The following is a 19437-nucleotide window of genomic DNA, read 5'->3' as shown; positions in this document are numbered from 1 at the left end:
GGAGAACTCGACTACTCAGCAATACAAGCTGGAGACGTCAGTACTGTACTATCCAAAAGGGAGAAGGTCAACAAAGAAATAGAAGACTTGAACAGTACTATAAACCAACCAGACCTCTTAGATGTCCGTAGAACACTTCACCCCAAAACATCAGAAACCATTCTTCTCAAGTGCACATGGAACCTTCTCTAGGCTAGACCATAAGCTAGGCCTTTGAAAAGTTCTCATTAAATTTTAAAGGATTTGATATGTAACTAAATAAACTTCCTATGAAGAAAAGCCCACGCACAGGTGGCTTCACTGGTGAATTCTACCTAACATTTAAAGAATAATTAACACTGATCCTTCATACACTCTCCCAAAAAATAGAAGAAGAGAGAATACTTCCCAAATCATTCTATGTGGCCAGTATTACCAAGATACCCAAACCAAAGACATCAAAAGAAAAGTATAGACCAATATCTCTTGTGAATATGGATGCAGAACTTCTCAACAAAGCAAACTAAATCCAGCAACATATAAAGTGGATTATGCACCATGACCAAGTGGGATTTATTCCAGGAATGCAAGATCGGTTTAACATATTAAAAAACTAATCAATGTAATGTGCCATATTAATAGAAAAAAGGGGAAAAGCCATACAATCATTTCAATAGGTGCAGAAAGAGTATTTGACAAAATCCAACATCCTTTCATGATTTAAAAAAAAACACTCAGAAACTAGGAATAGAAGGGAACTTCTTCAATCTGATAAAGGGCATCTATGAAAAACCCCATAGCTAACCTCATACTTAATGATGAAAGACTGAATAATTTCTCTCTAAGATCAGAAGCAAGACAAGGATATCCACTGTCACCACTTCTATTCAACATTGTACTGGAGGTTTTAGCTAGGGCAATTAAGCAAGAGGAAGAAATAAAAGGAAACCAGATTAGAAAGGAAGATGTAAAACTATCTCTGTTTGCAGATGGCATGATCTTGTACATAGAAAATCCTAAGGAATCCACAAATGCAAAAAGCAAAGGCAAAAAACTATCAGAACTTTAAAACGAGTTAAGCAAGGTTGTAGGATACAAGATCAATATACAATAATCAATTGTATTTCTATACATTAGCAATAAATAGTCTGAAAATAAAATTAAGAAAACAATTCCACTTACAATGGCAAAAAAAGGATAAAATACTTAAGGATACATTTAACAAAAGAAGTACAAGACTTGAATATTAAAAACTATAAAATGCCATTGAAAAATTAAAGACCTAAGTAAATTGAAAGAAATCCCATGATTATAAGTTGAAAGCCATAATATTATTACAATGGCGATACCACCCAAATTAATCTACATATTCAATGCAATCTCTACCAAAATTCCGGCTGCCTTTTCCATAGAAATTGACGAGCTGATGTTACTATTTAGATGGAAATGCAAGAGATCTAGAAGAGCCAAAACTCTTGAAAAAGAAGAACAGAGGACTTCCCTGGCTGTCCAGTGGTTGAGGCTCCGCACTTCCAGTGCAGAGGGCTCAGATTTGATCCCTGGTCAGGGAACTAAGATCCCACATGCTGTGCAGCGCGGCCAAAAGAAAAAAGAAAAAGAAGAACAAAGTTGGAGGACTGACATTTCCCGATTTCAAAACTTACTGCAAAGCTAAAATAATCAGGACAGTGTGGCACTAGTATAAGAAGAGACATACAGATCAATGAAATAGAATTAAGAGTCCAGAAATTAACCTTTACATTTTGTTCAACTGATTTTCAACAAGGGTCCCAAGACAATTCAGTGGACAAAGAACAATCTTTTCCACAAATTGTGCCGGGACACATGTAAGAATGAAGCTGGAACCCTACTTTATACCATCTACAAAAATTAACTCAAAATGGATCAAAGGTCTCAACATAAGAGCTAAAATTGTAAAATTCTTAGAAGAAAACATAAGCATAAATCTTCATGACCCTGGACTAGGCAGTGGTTTCTTAGAAATGACATGAAAGTAAAAGCTAAAGTGACAGGGCTTCCCTGGTGGCGCAGTGGTTGAGAGTCCGCCTGCCGATGCAGGGGACACGGGTTCGTGCCCCGGTCCGGGAGGATCCCACATACTGCGGAGCAGCTGGGCCCGTGAGCCATGGCCACTGAGCCTGCGCATCCGGAGCCTGTGCTCCGCAACGGGAGAGGCCACAACAGTGAGAGGCCTGCATACCGCCAAAAAAAAAAAAGAAAAAAGAAAAAAAAGCTAAAGTGACAAATGGAAAGAATAAATTGGACATTATCAATATTTAAAACTTTTGTGCATTCTTCCCCAGAAAGGGAGAAAATATTTGCAATTCATATATCCAACAAAGGACCTGTATCCAGAATGTATTTTATTTATTTATTTATTTTTAACTAGGAAATATATTTTATTTTTTTAATTAAAATAATTTTTATGTCTTTATTGGAGTATAATTGCTTTACAGTGTTGTGTTAGTTTCTGCTGTACAGCAAAGTGAATCTGCTATATGTATACATATATCTCCATACGCCTCCCTCTTGAGCACCCCTCCCACCCTCCCTATCCCACCCCTCTAGGTCATCACAAAGCATCGAGCAGATCTCCCTGTGCTATGTAGCAGCTTCCCACTAGCCATCCATTTTACATTTGGTAGTGTATATATGTCAGTGCCACTCTCTCACTTTGTCCCAGCTTCCCCTTCTACCCCATGTCCTCAAGTCCATTCTCTACGTCTGCATCTTTACAGAATATATTTTTAAAAATTCTTACCACTCAATAATAAAAAGAAAAATAACCCAGTTTTTTAAATAGGCAAAATGATTTGAATAAATATTTCTCAAATGAAAATACACACAAATGACCAATAAACACATGAAAAGGTGCTCAATATCATTAACCAACAGAAAAATGAAAATCTAAACGTCAGTGAGATACCACTTCACATGCATTAGGATGGCTAAAATCAAAAAGATAGCCAAGGGCTTCCCTGGTGGTGCAGTGGTTGAGAGTCTGCCTGCTGATGCAGGGGACACGGGTTCGTGCCCTGGTCCGGGAGGATCCCACTTGTCGTGGAGCGGCTGGGCCTGTGGGCCATGGCCGCTGAGCCTGCGCGTCCGGGGCCTGTGCTCCGCGGTGGGAGGGGCCACAGCGGTGAGAGGCCCGCATATCGCAAAAAAAAAAAAAAAAAAAAAAGATAGCCAGTAACAAGTATTGGCAAGGATGGGGAGAAATTAGAACCCTTATCATTGCTGGTAGAAAAGTAAAATGATGCAGACACTTTGGAAAACAGTTAAGCAGTTCCTCAAAAAGTTAAACGTAGAGTTACCATGTGACCTAGTAATTCCACTCCTAAGTATATACTGAAGAGAATTGAAACACATGTTCACACAAAAACATGTACACGGATGTTCACAGCAGCATTACTCATAATAACCAAAAAGTGGAAACAACCCAAATGTCCATCAACTGATGATGGGATAAACAGAATGTGGTCTCTCCATACAGTGGAATATAATTCAGCCATAAAAAGGAATGAAGTATTGATACATGCATGCTACAACATAGGTGAAACTTGAAAACATTATGCTAAACTAAAGATCCCCAATGACCACATATATTTCATTTGTATGGAGTGTCCCGAATAGACAAATCCATAGAGACAGGAAGTAGACTAGTGCTTGCCAGAGGTAGGAGGGAAAGGAAAGGCGGGAGCAGGGGTGTGATTGTTAATAGGTATGGGCTTCTTTCCGGGGTAATGAAAATGGTCTGGAATTAGATACTGTTGATGGTTTTACAATTCTGTCAGTATACTGAAAGCCACTGAGTTGTACACTTTAAAAGGATGAGTTTTATGATGTGTGAATGATATCTTTATAAAGCTGCAGATTTTAAAAGGGATAAATACCATGTAATAGCATTTATGTAAAATTTAAAAAACATACAGGAACTATCAGTTGTTTAAAGTTACATACAAATGCAGTGAAAGTATAACAACATGCACGAGAGTGAAAGACCATATTCAGGACTGTGGTTCTCTCTAAGGAGAGAAGGAAGGGAAGGGATGTGTTTGTTATGTTTTATATCTTTTTTTTTTTTTTTCTGAGACACATCTGAGCAATTACGGGAAAATGTTAACATCTTTTAAATTGGGGTTCTGGGTAGATGGATGTCGGTTATTTTATGTTCTGTACTTTTTAATGTTTAGAAGCATTAATGATTGTAAGTTTTAGGGGGCAAATGAACCCTTCTATTTCCTAAGCCTGTAGCAGGTTGAATGGTGGCCCCCAAAAGATATTTCCACTTGTGGATGTGACCTTATTTGAAAAACAGGTCTTTGTAGATGTAATAAATTTAAGGATCTCAAGATGAGATTATCCTGGATTGGGGGGGAGGTGCCTAAATCTGAAGACAAGTGTCCTTATAAGAGAAGAAAAGAGAAGGCGGGGAGACACACATAGAGGAGAAGACCATGTGAAGACAGAGACAAGTTTGTGGTCATTTGTTACAGCAGCCACTGGAAACTCATACACTGCCCGTTTCTTTCTGCTCAGCTGGCCCCTCCTTCTCCCAGGCACTGCCCCCACCGTCCCGGAAGTCCACAGCCTTTCCTCTCTCCTCAGTTTCCCTCTTGCTCAGCCAAATCATCTTCCCCTCTGCAAGTAGAAAGGAGGGGTGCCTTTGTGGCTATACCCAGTGGGGCCACATCACACGTGATCTAGGGGACCACTTTCACTGGTTTTGCTGGTGGATTTGGAGGTATCATCGCTCATCCCGCCAAGCTCTCTTCACCCTTCTATGGCTGCTTCCTACTTCCTCCAACCCCTGCCAACGCTCTCGGGCCCCTTCTGCTCAGCTGCTTCCTGGCCTCAGCACCCCAGAGTCTCTGACACACCCGGACACGGGAGCAGACCTCTGCTTCCAGCTGCCAGCAGCCCGAATAATGCCTTACAATTAAAACAACATGCAAGATGAAATGCAATAAGAGCAAATGATCATTTAGCTATGTTCACATATATCATCTCACTTAAATTTATAAACTAGGTACTATTACTCTTCTTGTCTTCAGATGCTCAGAGAAGTTAAATAAGTTGCCCAAGATCATATAGCCAAGCTGAGCTGGGCTTTGAACTGGGACCTGGCTAATTGCAGACATGCTGGGTGAGCATCCTGGCACAGCTGCTTGCTGGCTCTGTGAAATCAAACCTGTTACTGAACGTCTCTGCTGCTCCATCTCTGCATGTGTAAAAGAGGTAATAGTGGTCATTTCTGTCTCAGAAGTTTGTTGTGAGGATGAAATGAGGTTTCTGTAGAAAGCCATCACTTGGCACCTAAGAAGTACTTAATAAATGTCAGACAGTATTCTCAATGTCAGTGATGGCTCTAGCAAACGTTTGGTCAGCATACATTTTACTCAGTTCAACATTCCGTGGGGAAATGGTTTTGTTTGGTTGGTTAATTTTTAAAAAACAATGGCTCCTTTTAATTTTATTCCGAGCCAACGTTATCTCTCCGAGTGGACCTAGATGTGCATTTCAGGTTTTCTGTTCACAGCCTGAAGTCAGGGTTGGTGCTTGTGGCTGTCTGTGCCCCTGTGCTCTGGGACTAAAGGGAAGGTTCTCAAAGGGGCTGGCTGTGAGTGGTGAGGGGCTCTGCTGTGCAGCACACCTTTTGCAGCAAGCTTGCTTCCTTGCAAAGTTGAAGATCTCCCAGGCTCTAAGGACTCTGTCAGAGGGAGAATGCCTTCTTCTCTGGCTTATTTGCTCAGGGTTTAAAAGGTATTTCTGGGCTTTGGCTAAGAGGAAATTTAGCTTTCGAGCAAATCCTCGTACACTGGTTTTCTGTAAACATCTGAATGTAGTGTGTGCATCTTGGAGCCCAGTCTGCTTGGCTTTTCCCAGATTTGACGGCCAGTTAGGATGGAATGAAGTCAGCTTGATATTTGTAGAATGACATCAGCCTTGACAAGCAGGTTCTAGATGTTACTACTGGGGTTGTCTCCTCAGCACCGTACTGGGGACATGCAGGGAGGTAGATGAGGGTTAGTTAGCATGAGTATTGGGAAAGGATGGAGGATTAGGTGGCATGATTAAGACCTCCTTCCTGCATCACCATCCAGGAAGCTTCCCAGTGGTCCAAGGACCTCAGAGATGGGAGATTCATTTGGTCACTTCCACAAATATTTCCTGAAGACCTACCGTGTGCCAAGCCCTGCACTTGACACAGGGGACTCTACTTTTATGAAGCTTGAGTTCTGGCGTAGGTGAGTCCTTTCCCAAGGAAACCCTAGACCAGAATCTCATTATATCAAAATCCCTTCCAGTACTATTTGTATGAGTGAGGATAGTCTAGCTGCTGTAACAAACCCCCATCTCAGTGGGTACCCCAATAACGGTTGAGGTGCACATTAAAGTTCAGTATGGCTCAGTGGGAGAGCTTGTTTCCAGACAGTCACTCAGACATCTTCCAGTTCAGTGGTTCCACCCCCTCCCCTAGGGTCTCAGAATCTTCCATGGGATCCTCTGCATCTAAGCAGCAGATAGAGGCTCATGGGCTTTTTTCAGGGCCAGGCTTGGAAGTGACCCTCATCACTTACCCCACATTCCATTGGTCAGAATTCAGTGGCATGAACCTGCCTAACTGCCAGAGTTCATCTGTGTGTCTCAGAGAATGAGGACATGGGGTTTGGTGAGCACACGGCACTGTCTCTGTCACAGGATCTATGTGCCCACGACAAAGTAAGGGTCCCAGAAGGAGTGTCCATGGTGCTGATGGTGAGTGTGGCCAACAAGAACGGGACACACATGCTAAGTGCCAGGCTCTCTGCTCACAATGAGGACAGAGTGTCTTCCGAGCCCAGACTGCCTGCTCTCCACCCAGCTCTTCTGGGTAATAGCCATGCCTCCTTGGGCAAGTTGCCCTGCTTCTCCAAAATGTAGTTTGCTCAGCTGGAAAACAGATGCTAATTGCAGTCCCGACGTCACAGGTTCCTGTGAAGAACCAAGTGGGCTGGGAGTGGAGAAGCAGGTTGTAAGTCCAGTGTCTGCCATGTGGTCAACACCTTATAAATATGGGTCATGATAAGAGGAAGCTGGGCTTGACTTCCCTCTGCCACTTATGAGGTGTGTAATGACTGTGGCCAGGCCACCTTGACCCCTTTGAGCTTCAGTCTCTGAATCTCCAAAACAAAGATAATAATCATCCCTGCCCCAGAAAACAGCGTCAGGATTAAAGGCATTAAATAAAGCCTGCTTAATTTATTGCCTTATTTATTTTTAAAAAAGCTTAGCATCAGCTTGACACATAATAAGTGCTCGATGAGGATTAGCTATTATCATTATTATTGTCATTATTATTATTATTTAAGCCTTTTTACATATATTACCTCATTTAAGCCTCACATCTACTCCGTGAGACAGAAAACAATCAGTGAGTCTGCCCATGTGTGTCTGTGAGAGATGATTATGTGCTCTGGGAATAAATGAATGAATGCAAGGAGGAATGAATGAATCACCACAATAACCTGTCTTCTGCGGCAGTAGGTGCACAGTCTCCATTTCTCAGAGCAATGGTGAAGTCTGCCAAAATAAATTAACTTTCCCACATCAATGACTCATTTGGCAGGAATAACAGCCTTGCAAACGGAATAGAGAATGGAGAGGGGGGAGACCACAGGGCCGAGGGTGGGATGGGAATAGGAGCTCTGTGATGACTCAAGATAGAAGAAGCAGCTTTTCGTTCTCTCGCTCTCCCTCTCTCTTCCTTTTAAACCAAAAACATATTATCAATATATAAATGTGTACGTTTAAACTTTTGAAGTGGGGGACATAGAGGCTCCAAGCTATCGAGTGGCTTTGGATCTCAGGAGCAAAGAAGGGGGCTTAGATACAGCATCGTCAACCCCTTGCTGAGTGGTTGAGGGTCCAGGGATCACCATGGCTACATCGTGTGTGGCCAGGACAGGCCTCCAGCCAGTGTTCCTTCCTTATCCCAGTGGCTCTGGGTGAGTCCTGGGTCTCCTCGGACACTTGCCCTTGCCCAGCCATTCTCACACCCTGCTATTCTCTCACCCTGCTCACGCCTCCTTCAGTGGCTGGGGAAGCTTTAGGGCAGAGGGAGGAAAGATCAAAGACTGAGACCACAGGTCCTAGAAAAGAAGGGACTTAATTACCTGCTTCTCGTCCAAGGCGGGGTTATGAGGAGGCCTCTAGGAGGGGTTCTGCCTGTCTCCTAGAAACTAGGCCAGAGGCAGCAAGCCTAGGATAAAAGAGATTGACGACAGACACAAAAAGGAACTTTTTGATCTCTGCAGTGATGACATTCTACCTGAAACGTGGCTCGGACGGGCCACTCAAACTTTCTCCAGCTCCCAGCTGCCTGCAGTACACAATCCATTTTAGACTTGTGGTTAAGACCATGGGTTTTGGGGTCAGAGAGACCTTGGTTGGAATCAGTGCTTGGGAAATTCACTTAACTTTCCCAGCCATTACTCTGTAAAATGGTGTCTTCTTTTGCTAGGGCTGCCGTAACAAAGTACCACAAACTGCGTGGCTTAAACAACAGAAATGCATTGTCTCACAGTTCTGGAAGCTAGAAGTTGGAAATCAAAGTGATGGCAGGTTTGCTTCCTTCTGCGGGCTGTGGAAGGAAGGATCTGTCCCAGGCCTCTCTCCCTAGTGTGTAGTTGGCCATCTCCTCCTTGTATCTCTTTCTACTGCCTTCCTTCTATGTGTGTCCAAATTTCCCCTTTTTATAAGGACACCAGTCACATTGGATAAGGTCCCACCCTAATTACATCATCTTATCTAATTACATCTTTTTAAAAAATTAATTAACTTATTTGTTTTTGGCTGCGTTGGGTCTTCGTTGTTGCACGCAGGCTTTTCTCTAGCTGCAGCCAGTGGGGCTATTCTTCATTGCGGTGCACGGACTTCTCACTGTGGTGGCTTCTCTTGTCGTGGAGCACAGGCTCCAGGTGCACAGGCTTCAGTAGCTGTGGTGCACGGGCTTAGTTGCTCCACGGCATGTGGGATCTTCCTGGACCAGGGCTCAAATCCGTGTCCCCCTGAATTGGCAGGTGGATTCTTAACCACTGTGCCACCAGGGAAGTCCTAATTACATCTGCAATGACCCAAATAAGATCACATTCTGAGGTACTTGGCAGGGGGGCGGGTGGGGGAGTAGGACTTCAACATATGAATTTGGGAAGGACATAATTCAACCCATAAAATATGGGTAGTAGGTAGAACCTATCTCATAGGGTGGTGCAAAGCGTGAATGAGATAATGCATGTGAAGTGCTTAGCCCAGAGCCTGGTGGGTTGTAAGTGTCCCCCAAAAATGGGACCTAAGATAATCATCATTATGGTCGTGGACACTCTTGGTCACTTGCCCAATGACCCCTTCTTTTTTCTTTCTTGATAAATTCCCCTGATGTTGTTCAGATAGCAGTCGGTCCAGGCCCAGTAATGGGTCATGTCTAAATTAGAAAAAAAAAAAAAAAAAAGGCAGTGTTGTTTCTCTTTGCCAGTAATTTGTTTAGAGGTAGGCAGGTGACCTAGTTCTGCCCAAATAGATATAACAAGAAGTCTTCTATGGGAGTGGTCTTGGAAAGATTTTCTTTCCCAAAGGAAAAAGAATTGCCTAAGAATAGCACATGTAAAAACTCAGTGAATACCTATCAAATGAATGACTAAAAGAGGCTTTAATAAATAACAGAAACCCAATACAAAATGAGTTAAGTAGTAAACAGTATTTATTAGATTATACAACTAAAAATTCCACAGGGAAAGTTTCAGGCAAGGCTGGATCTAGGGGCTCACACAGTGTCATCAGGCCTGGAATATCTATCTCATGGTGCTATATTATTTCATTCTCAAGTAGATCCTCTTCATAAGGTAGTCTTTGGCAGCTCCCAACTCTGAGACCAATGGACAGAGCATCTCTTCCCCCTCTGATCTTATAATAGTGCCAGGATTAATCCTAACCCTAACCGTAACACTAAATCACATGGACAGCCCTGAACTAATCATTGTAGCTGGGGGAATGCAATGCTCTGGTTGATTAGAGCATGTCTACCCTGTCTTAGTTATCTATCACTACATAACAAATTACCCCCAAACTTAGCAATTTAAAACAGCCCACATTTATTATCTCATAGTTTCCATGGGTCAGGAACCTGGGCACAGCTCAGCTGGGTCTTCTGCTTCACATTATCTCACAAGGCTGCTATGAAGGTGTCAGCCCTGGGTCCACAGTCTCATCTGAAGGCTCAACTGGGAAAGGATCCACTTCCAAACTTACTCAGTGGTTGTTGTCAGGGCTCAGTCTTTTATAGGATGTTGGACTGAGGGCCTCAGACTTTCACTGACTGTTGCCTTGGCTGGAGGTTGCCCTTAGTTCCTCACCACACGGTGGCTTATTCATCAAAGCATGCAACCTGAGAGGGAACTAGAGATCGACTGCTAGCATCACAGAAATCACAACCGTTTGTAACTTAATCACAGACATGACATCCATTACTTTCACTGTATTCTATTGATTAGAAGCCAATTATTAGGTTCAGCCCACACTCAGGAGGAGGGGATCATACAAAGGTGTGAACACCAAGAGACAGGGATCATGGGGTGGGGGGCAAGGGGGGATCTTGGAAGTCTGTCTACCACACACCTGTACAAGCCAGAGGTGAAATCAGTTCCTCCTGAACTATGGGGATGGAGAGTGGAGGGAGTAATCCCCCCAAGGAATATTGGGATGCTTTTACCAGAAGAAGGGAGAAGGGGTCCAACATGGACAAAACAGCAAAGGCCTCTGCAAAGCAACTGAGGACATTTGTGGTGAACACCAAGATCAGGATAAGCGTTATCTACCGGGCTTGTTTCTGAAAGGTTGTACCGTTTACCCTGAATGAAAAATGTCTGGCTCACCAAATCCTCATCAGCATTGACCACTACTGGGGTTTTTTTTCCCCCTTAACTTTGCTAGCTTGAAAGTCTAGGGACTTCCCTGGTGGTCCAGTGGTTAAGACTTCACCTTCCAATGCAAGGGGTGTGGGTTCGATCCCTGGTTGGGGAGCTAAGATCCCACATGCCTTGCGGCCAAAAAGACCAGAACATAAAACGGAAGCAATATTGTAACAAATTCAATAAAGACTTTAAAAATGGACCGCATCGGGTTTCCCTGGTGGCGCAGTGGTTGAGAGTCCGCCTGCCGCTGCAGGGGACACGGGTTCGTGCCCCGGTCCGGGAAGATCCCACGTGCCGCGGAGCGGCTGGGTCCGTGAGCCATGGCCGCTGGGCCTGCGCGTCCGGAGCCTGTGCTCCGCAACGGGAGAGGCCACAACAGTGAGAGGCCTGCATACCCCCCCCAAAAAAAAAAAAAAAAAAAAAGGTCTGCATCAAAAGAAAAAATCTTAAAAACAACAAAAAAAATAGTCTATACAAATGATTTCCAAGTGTTGTTTGAGGTTGCCTCTCTTGAATAATAGTGGTTGAATCGCCCTCCAGATTTGTTAAATAGCAGCATTTCCTCTCTCACTTTTCTTCAACCATTTAGTACAGGGTTGCCTTCGGAGCCCCAACAAGATTATAAAGTTCCCAGCAGCAAGCATCTGGTCTCTCCAAGGGCACCCAAGCCAAGGTCTCTGCCCCCCTAGACACAGAACAAACGATATTTACCAACCGATGAGTTTCAGGCTTTTCTGATATTTGCTGAGCTCATGATTCTTTCACAAGAGGGACCTTGAATCTACATAAAAATACATGTGTAACTGAAAGAAGCAACAAACCGTGCGGGGTCCACAGAGTTCAGAAGAACTGCAGTTGCAGTCTGCGATTAATAACATTAACTTAGGGCTTCCCTGGTGGCGCAGTGGTTGAGAGTCCGCCTGCCAATGAAGGGGACGCGGGTTCGTGCCCCGGTCTGGGAAGATCCCACGTGCCACGGAGCGGCTGGGCCCATGAGCCATGGCCGCTGGGCCTGCACGTCTGGAGCCTGTGCTCCACGACGGGAGAGGCCACAACAGTGAGGGGCCCGCGTACCGCAAAAAATAAATAAATAACATTAATTTAACATCACACCTCATCACTTGAAAATAGTGGGTGGGAATTTTGTTTTGTTCTTGGGATAAAGGAAAGATTAATTTTTAAGGCTTCTTTAAGTAACCCTCAAAGAGACGCTAGAGATGAAATTACCTTTAATTGGCCAACTTAGCACTAGTTCTTGAAGGCTCAGGTGAGTGGAATGCGATTTCAGTCTGTTGAAAACTTGACCTTGTCATTTTTTGTCTCTTTCTCTCCCTCCTTTCCAGGCCAAGGATTTACCTACCACTCTTCTCTCTGAATCAGAGACCTTCTGCATGGCTGGCGTCTCCAACCACCTTCAGATTTTACTCACCAAACACAAGGCAGCACCTGGAGGTTGGGGTAGGTTGGAAAGGAGTGAGCTTCTGGATTTTTTTCCTATCTTCAGTAGACATGAAGGTGTATCAGTGCAGTGGAAATGGCATGAACTGGGATCTTATCCCAGCTCCATCACTTTCTAGAAGTTGACCTTGGGCAAATCACTTAGCATCTCTGAGCCTCAACTGCTTCATCTGTTCAAAGGGGATGATTAATACCTACCACAAAGGTTGTGACCGGTGGTATGCAGGTAAAATTTCGATAACTGACTTCCCAGAGGAAACCCCTGATTTGCAGCATTTGCCAATTACAATGGTGTAAATAATTCCGCCATGGCCAGTTTCAAGCTCCCAAAATGAAGTCACTGAATACAGAGTTGGGAAAAGATGTGCAGACGTACAATAGCAAATACCATATAGTATTTTCACCATACAGACATAATAGACATAAAAAAAATCTCAAGAGCATAGATAATAGAATAATGCAGTCAATTGATTAAGTGAGGAGTTTTGAATACTTATTTCCTTTGTTTTTAATAGAATTTACTTAATTGTAAATTTATATAATTTCTTTTAAAAAATGATAGCTGTGCTTCTCTGCTCTCTCAGAGTCTATACCCTAGGGGACATGGGGACCCAAGGCTGAGAGAGGGGGAGAAGTCTGCAGGTAACCGAAGTACAGGATGGCTTATTGGGAAATTTAGGACCCAGAATGTGAAGTCGAACAGAATTATTTTCAAACCCTGCCTCCCTGGGTGGGTGAGCTTGGGCAAGTAGCTCATTCTCTCTAAAATAATCCTGTCGCATAAAATAATTATTTTACACTCATCTGTAAAATAATCCTCTTCTCTTGGGGTTACTGCCAGGTCTAAATGAGGTAACGTAGGAAAGCTTTTAGCACAGTGCCTGGCACATAGTAACAGCTCAATAAACGATAGATGCGCTCATTAAGAATGCGATAATTGTGCTAATGGAAAAGTGTGAACTTCACATTGGGAGCCTGACAGAGGGACAGATCAAGGAGCTGGGTTCAAGCCAGGCGTGAGCAAGCAGGCAAGGGCTGTAGTTTGAGCTGGAAGATTGGGAGGGGGTTGCCTTGGGCTAATGGGCAGCCACACCCTTGAAAGAAAAAAATACCCAGATAGGAACTTGGAGCCTGCCCCTTGCTTTGGATGTTCTCTGTCTGGGAACAAGGGTCAGGAGGGCAAATCAATGAGCTTAAAAAGTAAGAGCAGGTAAACGATGTGAGGCCCTGTCTGCCTTGCTCATCGGGTGGGCGGCAGTTGTGGGGCCTGGCAGCCCACCGCCGTCAGCCTGGAAAATTGTGAACTCATGGTGGTGAAGACAGGAGCCTCCACCACCGGCAGGGCATCAGCCAGAGCTGAACTTGAGAAAAGATCTGTCGCTCGGATAAGGAACAGATTGGGTTGCTCAACCCAACCTGTCCTTGTCACCAGTGACCCAGCCCAATGTCCTCTCTGGCTCAGAAATGCCAGGACACTGGGAGGTGACCAGCTCACATCCTCAGAGCTAAAACTGGGGTACCTGGGACCCTCTCTCCAGAGCTCCCCTACCTGGAGATGGTCCGGGCGGTGCCCACAGGAACTTCGTGGCTCCCGTCCAGACAGGAGGAATTGGCTGGCAAGTGTGACTCCCTGCAAAGGGCTGTGAAGTATTCCTAAAGAGCTGTGTGCACCAGCTGCCTCGCCCTTCCAGTCTGAGCCTGGGTTTTTCTTAAACAAGAAATTACCAGTTATCGTTCACTCTGAAGCTACACCCAACCGGCTCGTCCACTTGGCTGGCCACCTCTGATCTGCCAACAGATGCAGCCATTACTCACGTTGCTACCCCCCAACTTCCTCTTTCCGAGCTGCAAATATGGTAACAATAGCTTTAACCAAGTACCAGGCATTTCTTGTGTCAACTCATTTAATCCCCACCACAACCAATGAGGTAGGTTTTAATCTATTATCCCCATTTTATAGATGAGAAAACTGAGTTCAAATAAGAGAGCAGACCCATCCACGGTCATCCAGCTAGTAAGCGGCTAAAGCCAGGATTTACACCCAGATCTGTGTGGCTCGACAGCCCACTTGCTGCCAGTAGCCCAGAATGCCCTCTGTTCCTCTGATAAGTTACACCCAGGGCAGGCCAGGACTGGGGTGAGGCAAGCAAAATATAAGGAGGCACTAACTCTCAGGTTCATGCCAGCCGGGACTGGGCCCTGGCACGACCCTGAGAGCAAGTGCCTCCTTGAATTCTAGGTCCTGGGCACCTGCCCCAGCCCTGCCTCTAGGTAAATACCCAGGTTTAGTAGCAAGGTCAGGGCAGCTCCTGGACAGGAAGACCAGGTGTGACCAGAATTTCTTTCTCTCACAATTACACTGGTGGAATTTTCAGACCCCACCCCTGCTCCCGCCCCCGCCCCCACCTAGGGACTCTCAGCCTAGGAAAGTGTCCCTGAGATCCCATCTCTCAGACCCCTCAGCACAGCTACCTTGACAGCCTGTTAGCTGGGGGCAAAGGAAGCCAGCGCTTGCCTTCCCTTCCATCTTTCACAACATCTGTCCCCTGCAGAAATGTCCCTCCTGGGTGAGCTCAGCAGTACAGGCTCAGGCACCAGAGTTAGACCTGGGTTTGAATCCTGCCTTCACTTCCAACCAGCTGTGTGATTTTGGACAAAGGACTTTCCCCTCTCTGTGCCTCGATTTCCCCATCCGTAAAATAGGACCAATGATGCATGCTTGGCAGGGTGTATTAGTTTCCTGTGGCTGCTGTAACAAATTACCACCAACTGGGTGGGTGAAAACAGCAATTTTTACTGTCTCACAGTTCCGGAGGCCAGAAGCTGAAAATCAAGGTCTGAGCAGGGCCGCACTCCCTCTCAAGGCTCTAGGGGAGGATCCTTCCTTGCTTCTTCCACCTTCTTGTGGCCCCAGGTGTTCTTTGGCTTGTGGAGCATCACTCCAGTCTCCGCCTCTGTCTTCATAGGGTCTTCTTCCTTGTGTCTGTCCTCTTCTGTCTCTTATAAGGATATTCTCATTGGATATAGGGCCCAACCTAATCCACTATGGTCTCATCTCAATTCTAGCTTAACTGTGTCTGCAAAGACCCTATTTCCAATGAAGGTCACATTCTGAGGTTCTGGGTAGAAATGGATTTGGGGGGGACACTAGTCAACCCCACTGTACAGAAATGGGCCTGACCCTCAGCCCTCAAGCAGCCTTCCCCTCTGCTCTCTCCTACCCCAGTTGGAGGCTGTGATGTTCAATTTCCTGTGTCAACTTGATGAAGCCACAGGGTGCCCAGTTATTTGGTTAAATATTTTCTGGGTACGTCTATGAGGGTGTTTAAGGATGAGATTAGCATCTGGATGGGTAGACTGAGTAAAGCAGATGGCCCTCCCACATTCAATCCCTTGAGGGCCTGAATAGAACAAAAAGGTGGAGAAAAAGAGAATTCAGTCTCTGCCTGATGATTTTTGAGCTGGGAGGCAGTCTTTTCCTGCCCTCAGACTGGAACTTACACTGCTGGCTCTCCCGGGTCTCCAGCTTACAGACAGCAGACTGTGGGACTGCTCAGCCCCTATAATTGTGCAAGCCAATTTCTTATAATAAATCTCTTTCTCTCCCTCTCCCTCTCAATAGATAGGTAGATAGACAGGTAGATATAGATATAGATAGATGTATAGGTATATGTGACATCTGTATCATATATATATTTACAGTTGTCCCTTGGTATTCGTGGGGGATTGGTTGCAGAGCCCCAGCAGATACCAAAATTCAAAGATGTGAGTTTCCTGGGGGCCTAGTGGTTAGGACTCTGCGCTTTCACTGCCGTGGCCCTGGTTCGATCCCTGTTTGGGGAACTGAGATCCCAGAAGCTGCGGTGTGGCCAAAAACAAACAAACAAATGAAACAACGAAAAAAAGATGCTCAAGTCCCTTACATAAAATGGCACAGCACAGAGAATACAGCCAGCCCCCTGTATCCGCAGATGAGACGTCCACAGATAAGGAGGGCCGACTGTACATCTAAATATATATATGGATTTATCTGTATCATACCTATCCTACATATAGGATATCTATCTCATATCTATATCTATATCTCTACATACAGAACTATCTATATAGATACAATTATAGAGAAACGCATGTCTCCATATGGATAGTTCTGTTTGTTTCTCTGGAGAACCCTAAGACAGAGGCTTTTCTTTCCCCCATGGAAAGAGAAAGGATGCTTCCAAGAGCCCTGTACTTGGACGGGTGGCAGACGTTCCCTGTGCGGGCAGTCAGTTCCCTCCTCATCCCAGCTTTCCTCTCTGGTTTCTGAGTAAGTGTGGAGGAGGGTGAATCCAGGCCAGATCCTCCCCTCATCTGAACTGTACTTTCCATGGAAATGAACTTTCCCAAGGAGGCTCACTGCCCCCTGCTATTCTTCGCCCAGAGGCTGAGTTGACAACCATGTGAGTCAGAACAGGAACACCCTCGCGAGGTCCCGGCTTGTGGAGTGTCACATCCAGTTGTCACAGGCCCGTCGGGGAAGCATGACGATGGCAGTTTGCAGGGGGAGAGCTGCGGGTCAGAGGAGTCCAGTAAGGAGCCCAGGGGCACACAGCTTTTATTTCCGGGGTGCGGGGTGTGGCTTGAAAGTTACGACGACTGCGCTCCACCCCAGCCCTGAGCCCAGGCCGTTCGAGATGAGACACGCTTTGCGCCGGGCTGGACACGATGATTTGCGTCCACCTGCCTCATCCTCATAGCCGCCTTGCGAGGTGGCTGTCACCCTCCGCCTGCGAACAGGGCTCAGAGAGGCTCGAAGAAGGGCTCTCCTGACTCCGGGCTCCGCAGCTGTCAGCGCCAGGGTCCAGCCTGAGTCCGTGCATCCCCGAAGCCCTCCTCCTCCCTCTCCCCACCCCTTCCCAGTTCACACTTCTCTACCTTCCTGATCCTTCCCCAGGTGGGGCGGGTGAGGGAGGAGGGGCTCCCTGAGGAGGGGGCGGGCCTGCTCCTTCATCTGGTCCGCTTTCTGCACAGAGCGAGAAAGCGCCTGGGTGTGTGAGTGTGTGAATGTGTGTGACTGGGGGTCTGTGTGTGTGTGAGCCTGAGTGTGTATGTGAGAATGTCTCCGTGTGTGAGTGTGTGTGTGTGTGTGTGTGTGTGTGGCTTGGGTGGGGGGCAGGGAAGGGACAAGGGTGGGAACAGACATTCCTGGGAGGTTGGGCCAGGGCTGGGGAGGTACCCACCTCCCCCCTCCCTCCCCTCTCTCCGCCTCTCCTCTCCTTTTCCTCCCCTGGCCCATTCCCCGAGGATTCTGTCGGGCAGCCTGGGACAAATGCAGAGAGCGAAGCTAGGGCAGGCACACCGCAGGGGGGTCAACGGGGGCTAAGCCCTCGTCAGGGGTCAGGGCCCTCGTCTCTGCCTCCCCGGGTTCCTGAACGCCGAGGATTACAGCTTCAACTTCTGCTGTTTGATCAGCTGGTAGCAATTTAACCATTACACCCCAGTGAGAGAATCCAAGACATTTCCTACAGGAGGGGGAGAGGGAAGACTAAGATGGGAGGAATGCAGGAAAGGGGGAGCGGTGGAGACACAAAACGGCTTTATTAAAAAGCAAAAGGGGGGAAGAAAAGGAACATGATCTGTAATTGTATCTCAGATTGAAATAGAGCTCCCAGGGCTGGGTGGGGAAGCAGACCCCTGGAGACGCTGGGGTGGGGGAGGCTGAAGGGTTGAAATGGGGAAGGTGGGTGCTGGTTAGGGGCAGGGGCGGGGGACACCAGAGGAGCCTGGCTGTGGGATGTGGGAAGGAGTTTTGTCTCCTGCACTGAGGGGCGGTCTCCAGACCCAAGGAAGGCCCTGCCCCTGGCAAGCCGTGCTGGGTCTGGCCCCTCTGAAACTGGAAACAGCAGAGCAGCTAAGCAAGGATTGATTCACTTTACACCACGGGTTTATCTGTAAAGTGCTTGGAAGATGAGATCGGCAGGCTAGGTGAGATTCTTTATCAAATGTATTTTCATTCTGTAAAAGAACAAAAATCTTCTCCAGCCCACTCCCTTTTTTTCTGGGCCCCAGTGTGCCTTAAATGCTCACACCTCAGCCCAGGTGGCCCTGTTGTCAGCTACTGCACTTGGCCCCCAAACCAGGTGGGAGGGAGCCTCCTCTGTGTGGCTTGATGCGGAGCACTGGGGTACATCTGTGGAAGGGGACTTGGAAGAAAGCCAGAATGGCATTTGGAGCATAGAAAGGGCACCACTTTGAAGCCTGGGGTTCCAGGTTTGAACCCCAAGGCTGTCCTTGGCTGGCTGAGTTAACCGGGACAAGTTGCTAAGCCTCTCTGAACATCAGGTCTTTACTTTGATTTACAGAGGCCACCATACTTTTTCTACAAAGGATTGGATAGTAAATATCTTTGCAGGCCATGCAGTTTCTGTGGCAACTATTCAACTCTGTCTCTGTAGCATGAAAGCAGCTGTGGACATACACAAATGAACAAGCATAGCTGTGTCCAATACAACTTTATTTACAAAAACAGGCAGCTGGCCCACAGGCTGTAGTTTGCTTTCCCGTAATCTAGAAAATAGAAATGATGATGCTTCTGGGGATCCATTAATTAAACACAGTGTGTTAGCACATTGTCAGGGTCTGAAACACGATGGCTGATTGTCATCCAGATGGGGTGAGCAAGACAGCTGAGACTTCTCTGACCAACAGACTTTCCGCCAACTTTCCATCATTTCATGGCAGGCACGGGCAGATGCTATGATTAAGTCAGTAAAGAAGCCACTAATGGGAGTCTAAAGGGACAAGGGCCTGGACATTAAGGAGCTGGGCTTTGCAGGGTGAATAGGAGTTTTCAGAGAGAGAGGATGTAGGGTGTTAAGGGAAAGTCACTATGTTCCCTTGAGTAGGGAAAATACGTGCATACATAGACACAGAGGCAGGAGGGTCCAGGATGGGCAGTGGGTGTGGGAGAGAAAGGGGAGGGAGAAAGGCAGGTGTCAAATATCAGGCCCCTCCCCATGCCCTACCTTGGGATTGTTCCAGGCTG

General features: G+C 46.3%; 1 protein-coding gene across 13 annotated transcripts in view; it reads left to right on the top strand.

Moving 5' to 3' along the window:
* Window positions 1-19437, top strand: part of CUNH12orf49 (chromosome unknown C12orf49 homolog) — a 272190-nt gene that overhangs the window by 247563 nt on the left and 5190 nt on the right. For 10 of the 13 annotated variants that reach the window (XR_003792829.1, XR_003792815.1, XR_003792816.1 and 7 more), the window contains one exon: window positions 12296-12410. Coding sequence is in view for 8 of the 13 variants with exons in the window: in XM_029218554.1 (XP_029074387.1) it covers window positions 12296-12410 (115 nt within the window). In the remaining 5 variants the exon portion in view is untranslated. Of the gene's footprint in view, window positions 1-12295; window positions 12537-19437 lie in introns of those variants that run through there. The other 3 variants (XM_029218638.1, XM_029218589.1, XM_029218562.1) reach the window with 2 other exon arrangements.

The sequence above is a fragment of the Monodon monoceros genome, unplaced genomic scaffold, assembly GCF_005190385.1.
Source record: "Monodon monoceros isolate NGI ecotype Baffin Bay Population unplaced genomic scaffold, NGI_Narwhal_1 Super_Scaffold_1, whole genome shotgun sequence".
NCBI classification, from domain to species: domain Eukaryota; kingdom Metazoa; phylum Chordata; class Mammalia; order Artiodactyla; family Monodontidae; genus Monodon; species Monodon monoceros.
This window is presented reverse-complemented; position numbering and strand designations above follow the sequence as displayed.